Source organism: Kwoniella pini, chromosome 4 (assembly GCF_000512605.2).
Source record: "Kwoniella pini CBS 10737 chromosome 4, complete sequence".
Lineage (NCBI taxonomy): Eukaryota > Fungi > Basidiomycota > Tremellomycetes > Tremellales > Cryptococcaceae > Kwoniella > Kwoniella pini.
In genome coordinates this window covers 1,601,740-1,617,013 of record NC_091719.1, presented here as the reverse complement: position 1 = coordinate 1,617,013, position 15,274 = coordinate 1,601,740, and the positions used below count along the sequence as shown (strand labels likewise).

The window sequence follows — 15,274 nt, the reverse complement described above, 5'->3', positions numbered from 1 at the left end:
CAAATTACATATCATCGCCTCGTCAAGCGTCAAACAGCACAGAGAATGATCAAGGCAAAATAGCCAAAATTGGAATGAGATGTGATGAGCAGAAGAAGGTGAAAAAGGAAAGGGATAGATTGATTGACCGGGAATGCGAAGCGGATCTGCATCGAATACACGAAAAGACTGGCACTTCACAAGATACTCAGATCCATTTCCGGCTCAGCTTGACAGGAAACAAAAATCCCGATCAAATCAGCTTTCAAGGACTAATCATATATTTTCGGTCAAATGTGTATGGATGAAACACACATGATATACACATAAAACACATGCAAAACATGGAAACATTATTAGGGAAGAAAGGCACTTGTTGATGATACTGAGATTTCCTTGAATCGGTTGAATGATTTATCTACCAATTTGAATGATACAAAGGACCTTTGACACTTCACTCGCTCATCATACTATTTCATTTGATCACGCTTTGACATGATATTCCTTTATTTTACATCTCTCACTTGAATACCTATTGAAGGATTATCATATTCATACCAAGTATATATATTCATGCATGATAACGATGATGGTCCATCCGATGGGATAATTACTCACTTACTTACCAAATTATAACACTAATATACTAACTATTTTCCTTTGCTCAAAATAATTTGAAACCTATCATCAAGCTTTAGTGGCAATCGAACATACTTCAATCGCATTGTAAGTAGAAGTTGATCCAACGTAAGTTTCCTGTCAACATCTTGCGCCTTCCTCAATTTCAATCTTTATCGTTGATAGCTTCTCTCATTGACAGTCTTACTCTTTCTTGTACAAGCTGACACTCCGATTGCCTCAGCTTCGATAACAATCACTCAGCTAGAAGAATTCCTCAAAAAAACCTTCACGATGACAGCCTACCTCTCACCTCATTCGCATCATCATCATCAACTCCGAACCTGTTCTAACAAAGAAAATACTCCTTCAGCATCATCATCATCCGTATTTGGATTAACAGACATTGACGCTATTTCAACCTCATTACAAACTTCTCTTTCAGGCGTAACCCCTGCATCATCATCATCTAGACCAAAAAAAGCAAATGGTTTAGGTATTGGTAGAGCACCCAAATTCATTTATAGAAAACATTCTTCGAAACCTTACAATAGAGAAAGAGTTTCCTCGATACAACGAGCCAAGAAAAATGCTAATAGATTACCATCTTCTTCTTCAAAATGTCAAAAACCTAAAAAAGGGGTAAAACCTCGTCCAACTCCTCTTAAATTACGAGATAGAATATTAGAAAGGGAAGAAGAAACAAGGAAAATGAAAGTTATTGATAGAGTAAGATTAGATAGATGGAGAAAATCAGTTTGGAGGCCTTGTTCAACAATTCTATCAGAAGGATTAGATCTTCGATTCAAATTAGAACGTCCTCCCATCCCACCTATACTCTCTGTGAATGATAGATATTGTGGCGAAATTGTGAGTGATTGACCCTCCATAGTCAGCTATAAGAGATGCAAATACTGACAACACACTCGTCAATATAGCCTATCGATTATATTCTCTCTCGACTCACGCCAATGCTTCCCTCAATATCGACAATCACTTTAGCTTATAGACCATATTCAACTGTTCCTCATCCGGATCCAACAATTCCAAAAGGTTCAACACTTCCGCTCGGTATTCCGGAGATCATACATGGAAACAAGTCACATTGGGCAGAGAGAACAAAGTTGAGAGAGCCGGATATGGTGTTGGCTGTTTACCAAAGAGGCGCAGAGGGAGAAACGGGAAAAATGCTTATACCTGTATTGTGAGTTTGGTCTATTTATCCCTTGCCACTGTTTCTATTGAAAACTAACGGTCATCTCAATAGATCAACGGTATTCGCTTCACAATGCGCCTTCTGGCCTAATCTCACCCATCAGATAGCGCCACCTTCGAAATCTTGCTCACTCCCCCAACCCTCCTCTTCATCTTCCTCTGCGTCTTCATCGGCTAACACAGGATATAATCGCCGAACAAAATCCGAAGCAGCAGTATCACAAGCATTACCAGCTATAATCGAATCTTCCGAAGACGGTTCGGGAGCAGAGAATGATACAGAAACTGATGATACCGACTCTTCAAATACATCATGGTCATCCGTATCAACATCAAATGATGAAGCACATCCGAGTGGTTTACCGATACCTACACCTGTAAAAGATCATTACGGTTTCTTACATTTACCAATTGTTCCATTTCCAATACCCTCAAAAGATACATTCGATATAATACATCGACTTTTACATCATCCTCATCGATCTATCATTCCAGATTTACTTAATTTGCCAGATGAAAAATGTAAGAATTTAGAAAGTATCACTAGAGAGTTGAGGGAATTACCAGTACAACAATTGATGGAAAGAGTACAAAATATTCATGGGGTATGGCAAAATATTTGTTGTTTAGGTATAGGTAATTTAGGAACTTGGAAACAACTTTGTGAAGCTTGGAGTTGTGCCTTAGGAATAATTACTGGTCATGCCATCTTAAATAAAAATATTCCGCCACAACAAATTGATTTGACGAAGAAAACTCCAAGATCACTTACTGAGAGGATAGCTTGGGAATGGGTAAGGGATGAAAGGGCGAGAATGGAATTTGAAAGTATGTAGCTGCGAGTGGCACAAGTAGAACGATCATCCGGATCTTGTAAAATGATGCTCTCTTGTTGTATAGTGATGATAGATCAAGCTGCTGATGTAAATCATATATATAATATCGAACATGCAGAAGATTCACTCAGTCCAGTCGATACAATACTTCAGCATCAACGTTCTTATTCTCAAATCTTGAGATCAGATTGTCCAATTTTTGCCTTCCTGTGATTTGAGAAGTCGCTAACTCCACATAATTTTGCTCATATTCGATAAGCAGGGCTCCACTCTCGTGCAAAGAACATTCTTGTCAAACCTCTGGGTAATAAACTTGCATTTCTTTGTAGGAGCCTGGACTACTGTAATTTGCTCAACATCACTTTCAGAAGGATCGAAGCACCAGTTCGAAGACCATTACATCACTTGTTCTGGACCATGACGTTTCAATGTTCTCGCCATTCTCCCCACTTGCCTTCACACTTCGTGAGATCCTCCTTTTTGCTAACAAAACATACTGATGAAGGGATCTTTATTTCATTGGCAATCCCCTGCAGTTTTCATGTCAAGAAGAACGGTCGTTGTGATGACATGATGAAAGGATTATCCTATCATTGGCAATTATATTGCAAAAACAGGCCGTCGTCATAAAGATATGAAGAAGGAAACGTTGGATGATTGGCAATCAAACTGCAACTACACTTCGAAGACAGGCATTCGTCATAATGACATAAAGATAAAACACTTTAAATCCTTTGTATTTCTTCATCCTTATTCTGACCTAGACTCGAATTGACTCGAAAATTGGGAAAGCAACGATGTCTTTTGAAAGCTATAAAAGGGCTTGTCAGAATGGCAAATTTGTCGTTCATCTCTATCATCATTTCCTAAATCACAATCATTTCATAACTTTCGATTTACTATACTATTGAGTACTAAATAGCATCATGTCAGAAGACAAGGAGTCAACAACACAAGCCACGACTACTTCGAGTAGTGAGACTGATACTTCCAAACCTTCAAAGTTCAAGACACAGGACGAGGCGGAAAAGTATCTGTGGGATAAACTTCCAGAATATGCCAATGACCAGTCAAGCTATGCCCATTGGTATATCTGCACCTCAGTGTATCTGCTGTATCATGTGAACGCTAATACTGAGCCTCTCATTCAGGACGTTCTGGGGCAACGGCTGGTGGAATGATTCTTTATACCATAAAGATGACCCTATGCTCAAGGATGCTTTAAAAAAGATACATGATGAGTGAGCATACATAGCCTCAACGAGTCTGTCATCGTTTACTAAGTCTGCATTACAGACAGTGGCCCAGCAGGAGTGAACGAGAGGCGCGTGCTAGGGCTGCGTTCGCGCAGTATATCTTCAGTGCTATGTCAGGCAACTCAAATTAGTCTTGGCATCACGGGAATCGGCTTAGTAGCTAGTTCTCATATTCTGAGACGATGCGTACTATAAGAATTGATAGGTTGTTGCAACGTCGATGTATGAATGACATATCTCGAGTTCGTTAATTCGCATGACCAGTATATAAGCAAATTCAGTGCCGGATGCAGCGGACTGAATATGGCACCTTTTGGACAGTCTGATCGTTCAACTGCTCTTGGACGGTTCATGACAGTCGATATGCGAGTGACCTTCACCTTTGCCCAGATCTTAGCGTGGGAGCTCGTAGGATCGTGTATTCGACTGAAATTCTATGAGACTCTAAATGTAGCCCACCATCAGGTACGGAACACTTTTACCGGAGATCCCGCTCAGTTAACGTACAATACACGAAGCAGCCTGAAAGGTGAGGCGTCGCAATTCGCTTTGGATGTACATATGTGGATAGCATGTCGAGTCCCACGTAGATTCAAGTTATCATTGGTTATTGAAAGCATAAAAGCGATATGAACAAGGAATTCAGAAACGTCATTCAGGCTGTTACGACCGTACTGCGGGGATGACGGAACTTGCTGTATGGTGGACAGAGATGTTTTGTAATGATTAGAAAATACAGCTAATTGTAAATGGACGAATGTAACAGTCTATATAAGGGCGACATCAAAGATACTATTTTGTAATCCTCACATCAATAAAATATATCATAGGTTACATTCTAATTTACCTTTTGAGTCACCTCCGGTATCACCGCTCAACGGTATTGTATGTGGTAAATAGAATAGGAAATTTATGTAGTATCCGGATTCGGTGCATTGCACAAGCATTCACAGACCCAAGATGCTACTCCAGCGTGTACATACTGTAAAAGGAGTTGTCATAAATCGTACTTCAGGCATTAAAATGAACCTCGATTCTTCGGGGTAGAGGTGTAAGGTATGACACTGTGTCTCATGCAGCTCGAAAGGATTGAGTTCAGGCTGATTTATATCTACTCGGTGATCTTTGTCAATCGTCCGATATAAGATTATACGGTAAGCCTGGCTTCACGCTTGTGGCACTGGCAGTAAGAAACTATCTAAAACGATCCATGCTTATGTGGGAGATGACGTTGAATAACTCGGCCTAGAGCAATGACAAAGGGTCTTATGCAACACGCACAGAGTCCCAGCCGAGAGTTGAAGGACATATCTGTCTACTTAAAGCCAGACCCATGAGGCTTTTCAAGACGCGAGTATTTCACCCAATAATTCACAGAAATACACCCTTTTACGTATCTTTGTGAGTTTTGAGCATATCAAAGCAGAATATTTTTACCGATAAATAACAGCTATAACCCTTAATTATGGCACATCAATCTGACCGCCCCACAATCACCTCTAGCTTTGAAGGGCAGAGTCTCAGTGAGTGGCACTTCCCCCTTGAAGTGTTTTGACTACGGTATATATGCTGACAGCGGATGATCATACAACTTTTTAAATGTATATAGTGGCTTCAAGTATTGTGCTTCCACACCCTGCTGTCGAGCAGTTGAGTACTTTACTTCAATTATCGGCGGACGCTTTAGATTTGTGGAGTAAAAAATACGATTATCATGATATTTCCGATCCAAATTTTAGATCTTCCAATTATTTTCGTAAACCTCGTTTGATCGCTGCCGAAATCCGAGATTCAGTCAAAAGCTTACAAAGCATTTCCAAGGATCTCCATCAACAAGCGCACAGTGCTAGTAGAACGATCACAGAGACGACCAAAAAGCTGGACCATTATTTGACTACCCTCCAAAAGATTGTCGATTCCCTCAAGATCGAAACCAAAAAGACGACAGAATATCCTTTGTCACCTGCCTCCATGATTGCTTTTGCACAGAAATCAATCCCCTCTTTTCTGGGCAACGACCGAAACGAAAGTAATTCCGATCTGAATTAATCAGCCAGGAGCATGTTCCACGAGTCCTCTCAAGTCTTAAGAGATAGCTCAACCATTTCAAAGTCAAGCTTATATCAATCTCGTCTCGATCGAGCCTTGTCTCAATTGAGCAAGCTGTCAGCAGTGATCGATGTCAAGTTCGAATTACTTCAATACGATCATGACGTTCTTATAGCTATTCGTGAACATGAAGCACCTACGAAATCTGTAGCTGAAGAGGAGCAAGATCGCCCTCCATCGAGTAATCCTTCTGGTCCTCGAGTGCAATTCCCTTTGGCCCCAGTCTTTACCACCGATCAGGAGAACATCCTGAATGATTTTGAGAGCTGGGTTGGCAGACCTAGGAGTTGATCTCATCGGGACTGGCTCGCGTGGTGAAAGGTTGTATCAGAGTTGGTTTGGAGGGCTCCAGCTTAAACTTTCGCTCTTGTCGTATCTCATATGCTCTTATATACGTCAATCGCGAAAAGCGATTGATTGATGGAGGAATGAAAAATCGGGACTGTGCAGAGCTCAGGAGCTTGCCATGGCTGAGCGGGAACAAAGGAGACCACTTCCCTCATCTGCCTTCACACGGTTTGATACAATCAAAAAGTATAAAATGACGCATTTTGAACAATATGAACGAAGATGAGGCAGATTCGAAATTTTATGAAATGATGAGTTTGGTGTCCTTCCATCCTGTCCTAGGATTCTATCAGACGACTGTTGTGTGTCATCGTCTAGCCCTAGCTTGAAAGAGTCTGGACTAAGCTGTAATTAATGGCTTCTAGCCGAACTGAACCATGACGTCAAGGACTATCCATTCTCACCATCTAGGCGTTAAAGATATGTCATTTCCGCCCTCGTCTCCACTCTGTTTTCGTTACACCATAACATCCTTTCTTGTGAAATGACGTACTGGTGAATAGCTTGTCACAGTATTGGAAACCGTGACAAACCACAGACAGTCTTCCTGATGACGTGCCGTGTACATAGCATACATCCTTTGTTTGACATTACCATCAGCTTCTACTTGACTCGACGATACCTAGCAACCTGATAAGCTCTGAAAGATATAAGAGAGGCTAGTCTGTCAGCATAACTGCTCTCCATCCTTATCAATATCCTCTACATCACAGTGTGATGATAGGTCGAGACGATGATTCGATATGCCTCTGAGCAGGAGCGGAAAGCGAGTACGAGAGTTGCTAAGTAGAGTACAAGACAAAGTTCACAAGATATACAACTTCTGGAGAGAGTAATAGTATCTTAGATACTGTGTTCTAGATATATATATATATTTATGGTTCTAGACTATGTATCTCCGTTCTGCCTTATCTATGACGTCCTTAGGGCCGTGCTAGCGTATTATGACGAAATGAGTATGTTCGTCTACCTTCTCCTTCCACGGATCTTGTAAACGCTCAGTCTGGAATTTTGCTCTACTGTTTAGTAAGTTATAGGCGGAAGACGAAACTTGGAACATTCCTGATTATCATACGAACAATCCGCGATTTCAGGAAGTCCTAAGAAGCATATGTGACGAGTAAGCGAATATAGTCTTGTTTTTCCCAGTCTGCCATCCTGGACTGATTGCGCATGATGAGCATAGCGAACCATCTGTTGTACGGTGGTTACCACCCGGTACCCTATGACCATAAGTCGAAAGGAGTTTTTTCAGGCGGCGGGTCAATCATTATGACGAATTGCCTTATACTCTAACGTTGGGCTACGTGTTTGCTTTCAGTACAGTATATTTCCATGTATTTATCGCATATATTTCTGAAAATGAATATGAGGACACGCAAGTGACTTTTGCACAAATCTTGCCGTGAACATTTGGTGTTCAATAAGACCACTATGGACTCCGTGAGTTTCGGTCAGCATGTGAACTGTTGCAGCGTCTGTTAGTCGATGACCTACCTCCTACAGCCGAGTGCACAATTTTGTCAACGTCAGAGCATGGGAGCCGCTTTCCTCACATATCTCTGATAAGCGTGCCGTGCCGAAAGGTTACTAAACGCTAGCTTGTGTACACTCTTATGGCATTTTCTTGGACAACTTTGTCTTAGACAGTTCGGAAATCATGAGCGTATCTGAGCGCCGACAGAAAGGATCCCAAGGTTGAGTGCAGCGATGTGAGAGTCGACTCAAGACGGCTAATCTCACTCGTTAATTAGTACACCCAATGCATTTTCATAACATGGTTTTTATGAATGATGGCGATATCTATCGGTCGCCTTCTTCATCGCTCTCACCCAATGCGAATTGACCTTTCTCATCAATATCGTGTTTTCTCACTTCCCCGTGGTTTTCCACTCGCGTGGTTCTCGACCGACTACGCGATTCTTTACCGTCCAGAGCAGCGGCTAAACGAGCTAAAAGATCGCCTTGCCTATCAATAGTCTTACGGAGATTATCAATTTGTTCCAGTAGAACCTGCAATATAGTCATCATCAGCTGCATTCCCGTCATTAAAGCATCAAGAGACGACTGACGAATTGATTTTTTGCCAATTTGACGTTTGTCAAATCTCCCTTCGACATAGTCGATGATTGTAGCATGTCACCACCATCCCACATTCTAGGTAAATTATTGATACCTCTTGCGGAAGATGCTGATGAAGAAGGTATCATATTTCCAGAAGTAGGTAATGGAGATACAGCTCTACTTCGACTCGGAGGCGCAGATAGGGGTCCTGTAGGTGTAGATGTGCTAGAAAGATTCGTTAACAGTGGTATTGATTGGGTTTCCTGAGTTAATGATGTTGGCGGCGGTGGAACTTCCAATGACTCCCGAGGTGAAGTCATGTTTGACGGCTGAGTGATTGGGATATCAGCACAAGCAGCCGGGATGACCTAATTCGCAAGGATCAGAGGCAACTTACAGGCTTAGGTACTTTGCTAGTCATAGCATCAAACACGATGGCAAAGTTCCTCCCCAGAACGAAACTCGGTAAAGCAATCAAGAGTAATCCAAACATCAAGAGTGGTACAGTGATAAGCTTGCCCATGAATGATTTTGGGGTAATTTCTCCATATCCAACTGTTGACATTGTGACTAATGAGAACCAGGCTGTTTTAGGTATAGAATCGAATTGACTTGGTTCACCATCAGAATCTATGAATGCTCCTAATTGATTATCCCATGTTCCTCTTTCTGCGAAATAAAGTAAAGTTGAGGATAAGATTAATACTAAAAGGATGAAGAATGATAATGCCAATAAAGCGTCTTTCGATCTTCGTACAGCTACATACATGACTTCTATAGTAAGTAACATTTGATTTTGATATTTGAAAGCTCTAAAAACTCGTAGTAATCTGAATGTCCTTAAAATTGAGAATCGAAATAAAATTGAGGTATCTTCATTTTGGGCAACTTCTATGTAATATGGTAATATTGCTATAACGTCTAATACAGCGAAGAAGGATGTTGACCAATTATAATACATTGACCAACTATCTGAATGCGCCAAGGAACGAGCGAGATATTCAATAGTGAAAAGAATCACTATGAACGTGTCAAGGCCAAAGAGGACCCGAGTAGAACCTGGATCCGTATGAAATGCTGGTAAAGTGGATAATGTCGTAAGTATTGCACTGTTGTGCAGCATACATCAGCTGCGTATCCTTCGAGAATGGGACTAGAGTAACCAATGACAAACCTGAAAATTATGGTCCCCGTGACTCCAATATGTATGAAGAACGCTTCTCTTCCACTGTTCGGTTCTTCCAACAGCAAATATAGTTTTCTCTTCCACCTTGTCCTCATACCTTGAGCGATAGCAAAATGATCTTCTCCTTCATCGTTGAAACCTAGAATATGACCAAAATCTGGTAATCTGACTTCTTCTGTATCGTTTATCCTTTGATCTTCTTCACTTAGAAACGCATCCCGATGTAGACGCCGAGGAGTCATTGCGTCCTCGGGAGAATCGGGGTACGAACGTGTTCTAGCATGTCTCCGTTTCGGTGTGGGCAGACTTGCATTTGGAGCTGAGAATAAAAGATTGGCTGTGGAGCTAGATGGATGGAGTGTCAATGTACGTGCCTTGGGAGCCGAGTTGGAAGGCCGTCGTTTCGAAGGTCCAGCTTCGAGATCAGGCAATTCGTAATCTTCTGCTGGAATAGAGTCGGAGCTTGGTCCAGGTGGATATGATGACATTCTGATGTCAGCTAATTATTGAGATATTACCACCGAAACTTCGCACGATAGAACCAGACCAGAAGCAAGAGAAGAAGCTATTGAGGAAAAGGCAGTTAACCATGAAGCGTATATTGACAAAGGAAACCAAAATAAACCAACAAATCCAAGAAATATCGCGTTAAAAGGTCAAAACACGTCTAACGAATTCGGCTACTCACCGCCGGTCTCTTGTTACGTAATGTCCCATATTTCAATCACAAAATTAAAGGAAGGATTGATTAAACTCCGCCACCCAGTTCATCATCCTTGAACCTGGACTTTTCCGTACAGTGACACTTTTATCAATCTACTGAGCTACTTTACCTTGCCTTATACCAAAAGGCCCGCTTTGCTTATCACATAGGGCACGAACTATCGCTTGCTAGCCATACTAATATATCGGACCAGAGGAAAAAACAGTCGACATGCCCCCTAAGAAAGGAGCTAAAAAAGGTGGAAAGAAGAACCAAGATGATGAAGAATTTTGGTATGTTCCCGGTCTGATTAATCACCTGCAGCTGGAGGGCTGATCGAAATACATTGATATCAATAGGGAGAAAAAGGAAGCTGCGTTAGCAAGTACACCACTTGCTGGTAGTGATGCAGAGGATATACCACAGCCTGCTAAATCAGGAAAAGGCAAGAAGACAGGTGGTGTGTTTGATTTACTGGATGACGGTGATGCTGTAGATGATGATGACGAAGGTGGCGATTTGATGGTAAGTTATTTCATCGTATGGATATGATTGTGTATCTTCGATAGCTTACAGCCATACTTTCAGGCTATGATTGCTGCAAATGCTGCCAAGAAGAAAGATAAGAAGAAGAACAAGAAGCAAAAGTATGACTTTGATGATGACGAAGAAGAACCATCTCAATCCGCCGAGGTGGATACAAAACCAAATCTTGACGATGAGTGGCCAGAAGATGATGTCAAGCCAAAGAAAGGCAAGAAGGACAAGAAGAGCAAAAAGAAGAATAACGTGGTTGACGAAGATGAAGATATGGCGGAACCAGCCCCGGCAACGGAAGAACCTGGTACAGCGGTGAATCCAGACGATGAGTGGCCAGAAGAGGATGTGAAGCCCAAAAAGGGCAAAAAAGGCAAAAAGGGAAAGAAAGTACTAGACGAGGAAGAAGAGGATTTAGACGCTATTCTGGAGAAAGCAGCTGCCGAACGTAGGGCTGCTGAGGAAGCTGCTAAAGCTGCTGAACCCGCCCCTGTCGCCGAATCAGAACCTGCTGCTGCTGGTGAGGATGATGATGAAGCTGGAGATGACGGACCAAAAGTGAGCTAGTCAGCTATGAGACGCAAATCACTAGCTGACACCTATGTCAGATCTTGACAAAAGCCCAAAAGGAGAAACTAAAAAAGGAGAAAGAGAAGGTAAGCCCAGTCGTCATGAAATAGAAGGTAGTGGGGCGATCAGCTGAAATCTTTATCGTAAAATAGGCAAAAAAGAAAGCTCAAGCTGCTGCCAAAAAGGTCACAGCTCCTACGCCCGCCGCTGAAGAGACCACACCATCCGCTCCCGAACCTGCTGCTGAAGCTGAAGAAGATGAAGGGGATGAGGAGGCTGGAGGTGGAGATAAGAAGAAGAAGAAAAAGAAGAAGCCTGCTGCTAAGGCCCCTGAACCGGTAGCAGCAGCTAAAGGAAAGAAGGTACCTGCTCATATCGCAGCCATGCAAGCAGCTATGGAGGAGAAGAAAAAGCTCGAAGAAGAAGCTAAACGAGCGGAAGAGGAGAGACTGCGGGCTATAGAAGAGGAAGATAAGAGGATAGCGGAAGAAGAGGCTAGAATCGCCGAAGCCAAAGCAGCTAAGAAGGCAAAGGAGAAGGAGAAGGCCGCCAAAGCTAAAGCTGAAGGTCGAGCATTAACACCTGCGCAGAAGAAAGAAAGAGCTGCTGCCGAAGCAAGAAAACAAGCGATGTTAGCTTCAGGTATGATGGTCGCTGGGCTTCAAGATGGTGCACCTGCCCCGGAAGCCAAGAAGAAAGTAGTTTATGGTAACAGAAAGAAGCAACAGCAACAAAAACCAAAAGAAACCGCTACACCACCTCCGGAACCTGCATCCCCTGCGCCTGCGCCAGCACCAGTTGAACAGAAATCAGAGCCTGCAACTGCCGCTAAAGAAGAAAGCGACGACGATTGGGACAAATCGGAAGACGAAGTCGAGAAAGTTGTTGCTGGGGTTGATAAGCTCAAAGTGGAAGAATCAGAAGACGATTGGGATAAATCGTCAGATGACGAAACTCCCGCACCTGCTCCTACCACCAAATCATCCACTCCCGCTGCCAAACCGTCACCCGCTGCTGTTCCTGCTCCTGCTGCTCCCCCTTCCGCTTCCCCTGCCGATGCCAAAGCAGCACCTAAGGCTAACGGAAAGCCAGCACCTGTTGAAGAGTCATCATCCGAAGAAGAATCGTCAGAAGAAGAGACCGACTCTGATGACGATGATGACTCCGACGACGAGTCTGATTCTGAAGATGAAGCCACTGCTAGAAAAGCCTTAGCCTTGGAGAAGATTGAGAAGAGGAAACAAGCTGCTCAAGCTGCGGGGTCCAAGGAAGATTTGCGATCTCCTATTTGCTGTATCTTAGGTCATGTAGATCATGGTAAGACCAAGTTGCTGGATCAGGTAAGCTGTATTCATATCTTTCTTCGATGGTACATTGCTGATCATATTGCCTGTGTCAGATTCGACAGACCTCTGTTGCGGAAGGTGAAGCTGGTGGTATCACTCAACAAATTGGTGCTACCTTCTTCCCTAAATCTGCTATCGTGGAGAAGACAGCAGTCGTCAATCCCGTGAGTCTGTATTTTGCTCACAATAGAACCAACACTAAAGCTGGGAACTCGATACAGGACAATGCCACAGACGTCAAGATCCCCGGTTTACTCATTATCGACACTCCAGGACACGAATCGTTCTCCAACTTACGTACGAGAGGTTCCTCATTGTGTAACATCGCTATTTTGGTAGTAGATATCACCCAAGGTCTCGAGCCTCAGACTATTGAATCGATCAATTTGCTCAAGAAAGGTAAAACACCCTTCATTGTGGCCTTGAACAAGATTGATAGGATGTACGGTTGGGAAGCAAAGAAGAATGCCGGTTTCAGAGAAACCCTCAATTCTCAAAAGGCATTTGTCAAGAGTGAATTTGAAGATCGAGTCAAAGCTGCTAAACTCGCTTTCGCGGAACAAGGATTCAACGCTGAATTGTTCGATGAAAACAAAAACTTGGGTAGAAATATATCTTTGGTCCCTACCTCAGCTATAACGGGTGAAGGTATACCCGATATGCTTTTACTATTGGTCAAACTTACTCAAGAACGAATGAATGCCAATTTGATGTACATCTCCGAATTGGAATGTACCATCTTAGAAGTCAAGATCATAGAAGGTCTCGGTACGACAATCGATGTCATCTTGAGTAACGGCGTGATGAAAGAAGGTGATAAGATTGTATTGTGTGGTTCGGATGGTCCAATCGTCACCAATGTTAGAGCACTCTTGACACCTCAACCACTTCGAGAATTGCGAATCAAGGTAAGCAGGTGGTGTTGTTGCAGCTTGGAAAAGGAGTGATCGACTGATATGGTGCGAAAATAGTCCGCTTATATACATAACAAAGAAGTCAAAGCAGCTTTAGGTGTAAAGATTTCTGCTCCAGGTCTTGAAAAAGCAATCGCAGGTGCTAAATTATATGTAGCACATGATGAAGACGAAGTTGAAGCTTATAAAGATATGGCAATGGATGATCTTTCTTCATTAGCTAAATTTGTAACTAAAAGTGGAAAGGGTGTCTGGGTACAAGCTTCAACTTTAGGTTCATTAGAAGCTTTATTGACTTTCTTACAACAAATGAAAATTCCTGTATTCAACTTTGGTATCGGACCTGTGTACAAATCAACGATTGTAAAGGCTGGTATTATGCTTGATAGAGCACCTGAATACGCTGTTATCATGGCTTTCGATGTTACAATTGAAAAAGAAGCTGAAGAATTAGCTAAAAAAGCTGGAATGAAAGTATTTAGTTGTGAGTTTAGGTTGGAGCCCTTTGCCTTTTTTTATTTCACATCTTTTTGAGCTGATTTGAGGATTGTCAGCTATGGTTATTTATCATTTGTTCGATGCTTTCCAAAAATATATGGCAGAAGTACAAGAATCAAGAAGAAAAGAAGCTGCACCAAATGCTGTTTGGCCAGTAAGAATGAAGATCTTGAAAGCCTTCGCACATCGTGATCCGATTATCCTTGGTTGTGATATTATTGAAGGTTCAATGAGAGTTGGTACGCCTGTTGGAGTTGTCAAACTTGATAAAGCAACTGGAAAGAGGGAAATTATAACCCTTGGTAAGATGTAAGTGATTTCCGAACAACTTCTATTTTCATCCTTTTTTCGCTCTTGGAAAATACTTTAATTTTTCAATTTTATGTGAATCTGTATACTGACGAATAGAATCCATTCATAGAACATCTCTTGAGATCAACCATAAACCATTCACAATTGTTAAGAAATCTCAAGTTGGTGCTGGTGTTGCTGTCAAGATTGAAAGAGCACCTTATCAAACTGCAAGGATGTTTAACAGACAGTGAGTAGGATGAATTTCAGCTAATATTGCAGTCCGAGTTGAGAGCTTACGATACTCGCGCATAATAGTTTCGATGAACATGATGAAGTTGTTTCATTGATTACTAGACAAAGTATAGATACACTGAGTAAGTCCTTTCAGAACCTTATTATCAAAAAGCTTCCTAAACTGAACGCTGTGTGTTTTTCATAGAAACAACCTTCCGAGATCAAGTAGAAATGGGAGATTGGGCAATAATAAAGAAAATGAAGACTGAACAAGGTGTAGCATAGAATCAGAACTCTTCATGCCTAACTTGGTTCGACTTGCCCCTCAGTCAAACCTAGAAATGCAACTCATCCTTCTTCAGATAGCAGAGAGGAAAATATACTTAAGCATATATATGAATGATCTTGTAATGATTAGACGGTTGATGATTTGGAATTGATGCATTGCATATGTTACTTCTAATTGCTATCTAATCAATGATTTATTGTTATTCTATATGCAGATTATACATTTCTTAATCATTCAGTTGGATTTGTCCACTTATGCAATGAAACAAGATATAAAAC

General features: G+C 41.9%; 5 protein-coding genes across 5 annotated transcripts; 4 read left to right on the top strand and 1 right to left on the bottom strand.

Moving 5' to 3' along the window:
- Positions 1–891: 891 nt before the first annotated feature.
- I206_103622 (uncharacterized protein) lies at positions 892–2,648 on the top strand (the record flags this gene model as incomplete). The annotated part of the gene is made up of 3 exons (XM_019153148.1): positions 892–1,467; positions 1,536–1,801; positions 1,865–2,648. 3 exons carry the CDS (start codon positions 892–894, stop codon positions 2,646–2,648), a joined length of 1,626 nt encoding a protein of 541 aa, XP_019013309.1.
- Positions 2,649–3,574: 926 nt separating this feature from the next.
- Positions 3,575–3,893, top strand: I206_103621 (uncharacterized protein; the record flags this gene model as incomplete). The annotated part of the gene is made up of 2 exons (XM_019153149.1): positions 3,575–3,735; positions 3,800–3,893. 2 exons carry the CDS (start codon positions 3,575–3,577, stop codon positions 3,891–3,893), a joined length of 255 nt encoding a protein of 84 aa, XP_019013310.1.
- A 2,072-nt stretch (positions 3,894–5,965) lies between these two features.
- Positions 5,966–6,304, top strand: I206_103620 (uncharacterized protein; the record flags this gene model as incomplete). Its single annotated transcript, XM_019153150.1, has 1 exon — positions 5,966–6,304. The coding sequence occupies one exon, from the start codon at positions 5,966–5,968 to the stop codon at positions 6,302–6,304; it is 339 nt and encodes a 112-aa protein (XP_019013311.1).
- A 1,860-nt stretch (positions 6,305–8,164) lies between these two features.
- I206_103619 (uncharacterized protein) lies at positions 8,165–10,099 on the bottom strand (the record flags this gene model as incomplete). The annotated part of the gene is made up of 4 exons (XM_019153151.1): positions 8,165–8,374; positions 8,434–8,754; positions 8,823–9,534; positions 9,600–10,099. The coding sequence occupies 4 exons, from the start codon at positions 10,097–10,099 to the stop codon at positions 8,165–8,167; spliced, it is 1,743 nt and encodes a 580-aa protein (XP_019013312.1).
- Positions 10,100–10,545: 446 nt separating this feature from the next.
- On the top strand, positions 10,546–14,992 carry I206_103618 (uncharacterized protein; the record flags this gene model as incomplete). The annotated part of the gene is made up of 12 exons (XM_019153152.1): positions 10,546–10,607; positions 10,674–10,839; positions 10,903–11,409; positions 11,460–11,507; positions 11,574–12,761; positions 12,821–12,931; positions 12,989–13,675; positions 13,739–14,165; positions 14,236–14,488; positions 14,601–14,720; positions 14,789–14,847; positions 14,913–14,992. 12 exons carry the CDS (start codon positions 10,546–10,548, stop codon positions 14,990–14,992), a joined length of 3,708 nt encoding a protein of 1,235 aa, XP_019013313.1.
- Between the last annotated feature and the right edge of the window lie 282 nt (positions 14,993–15,274).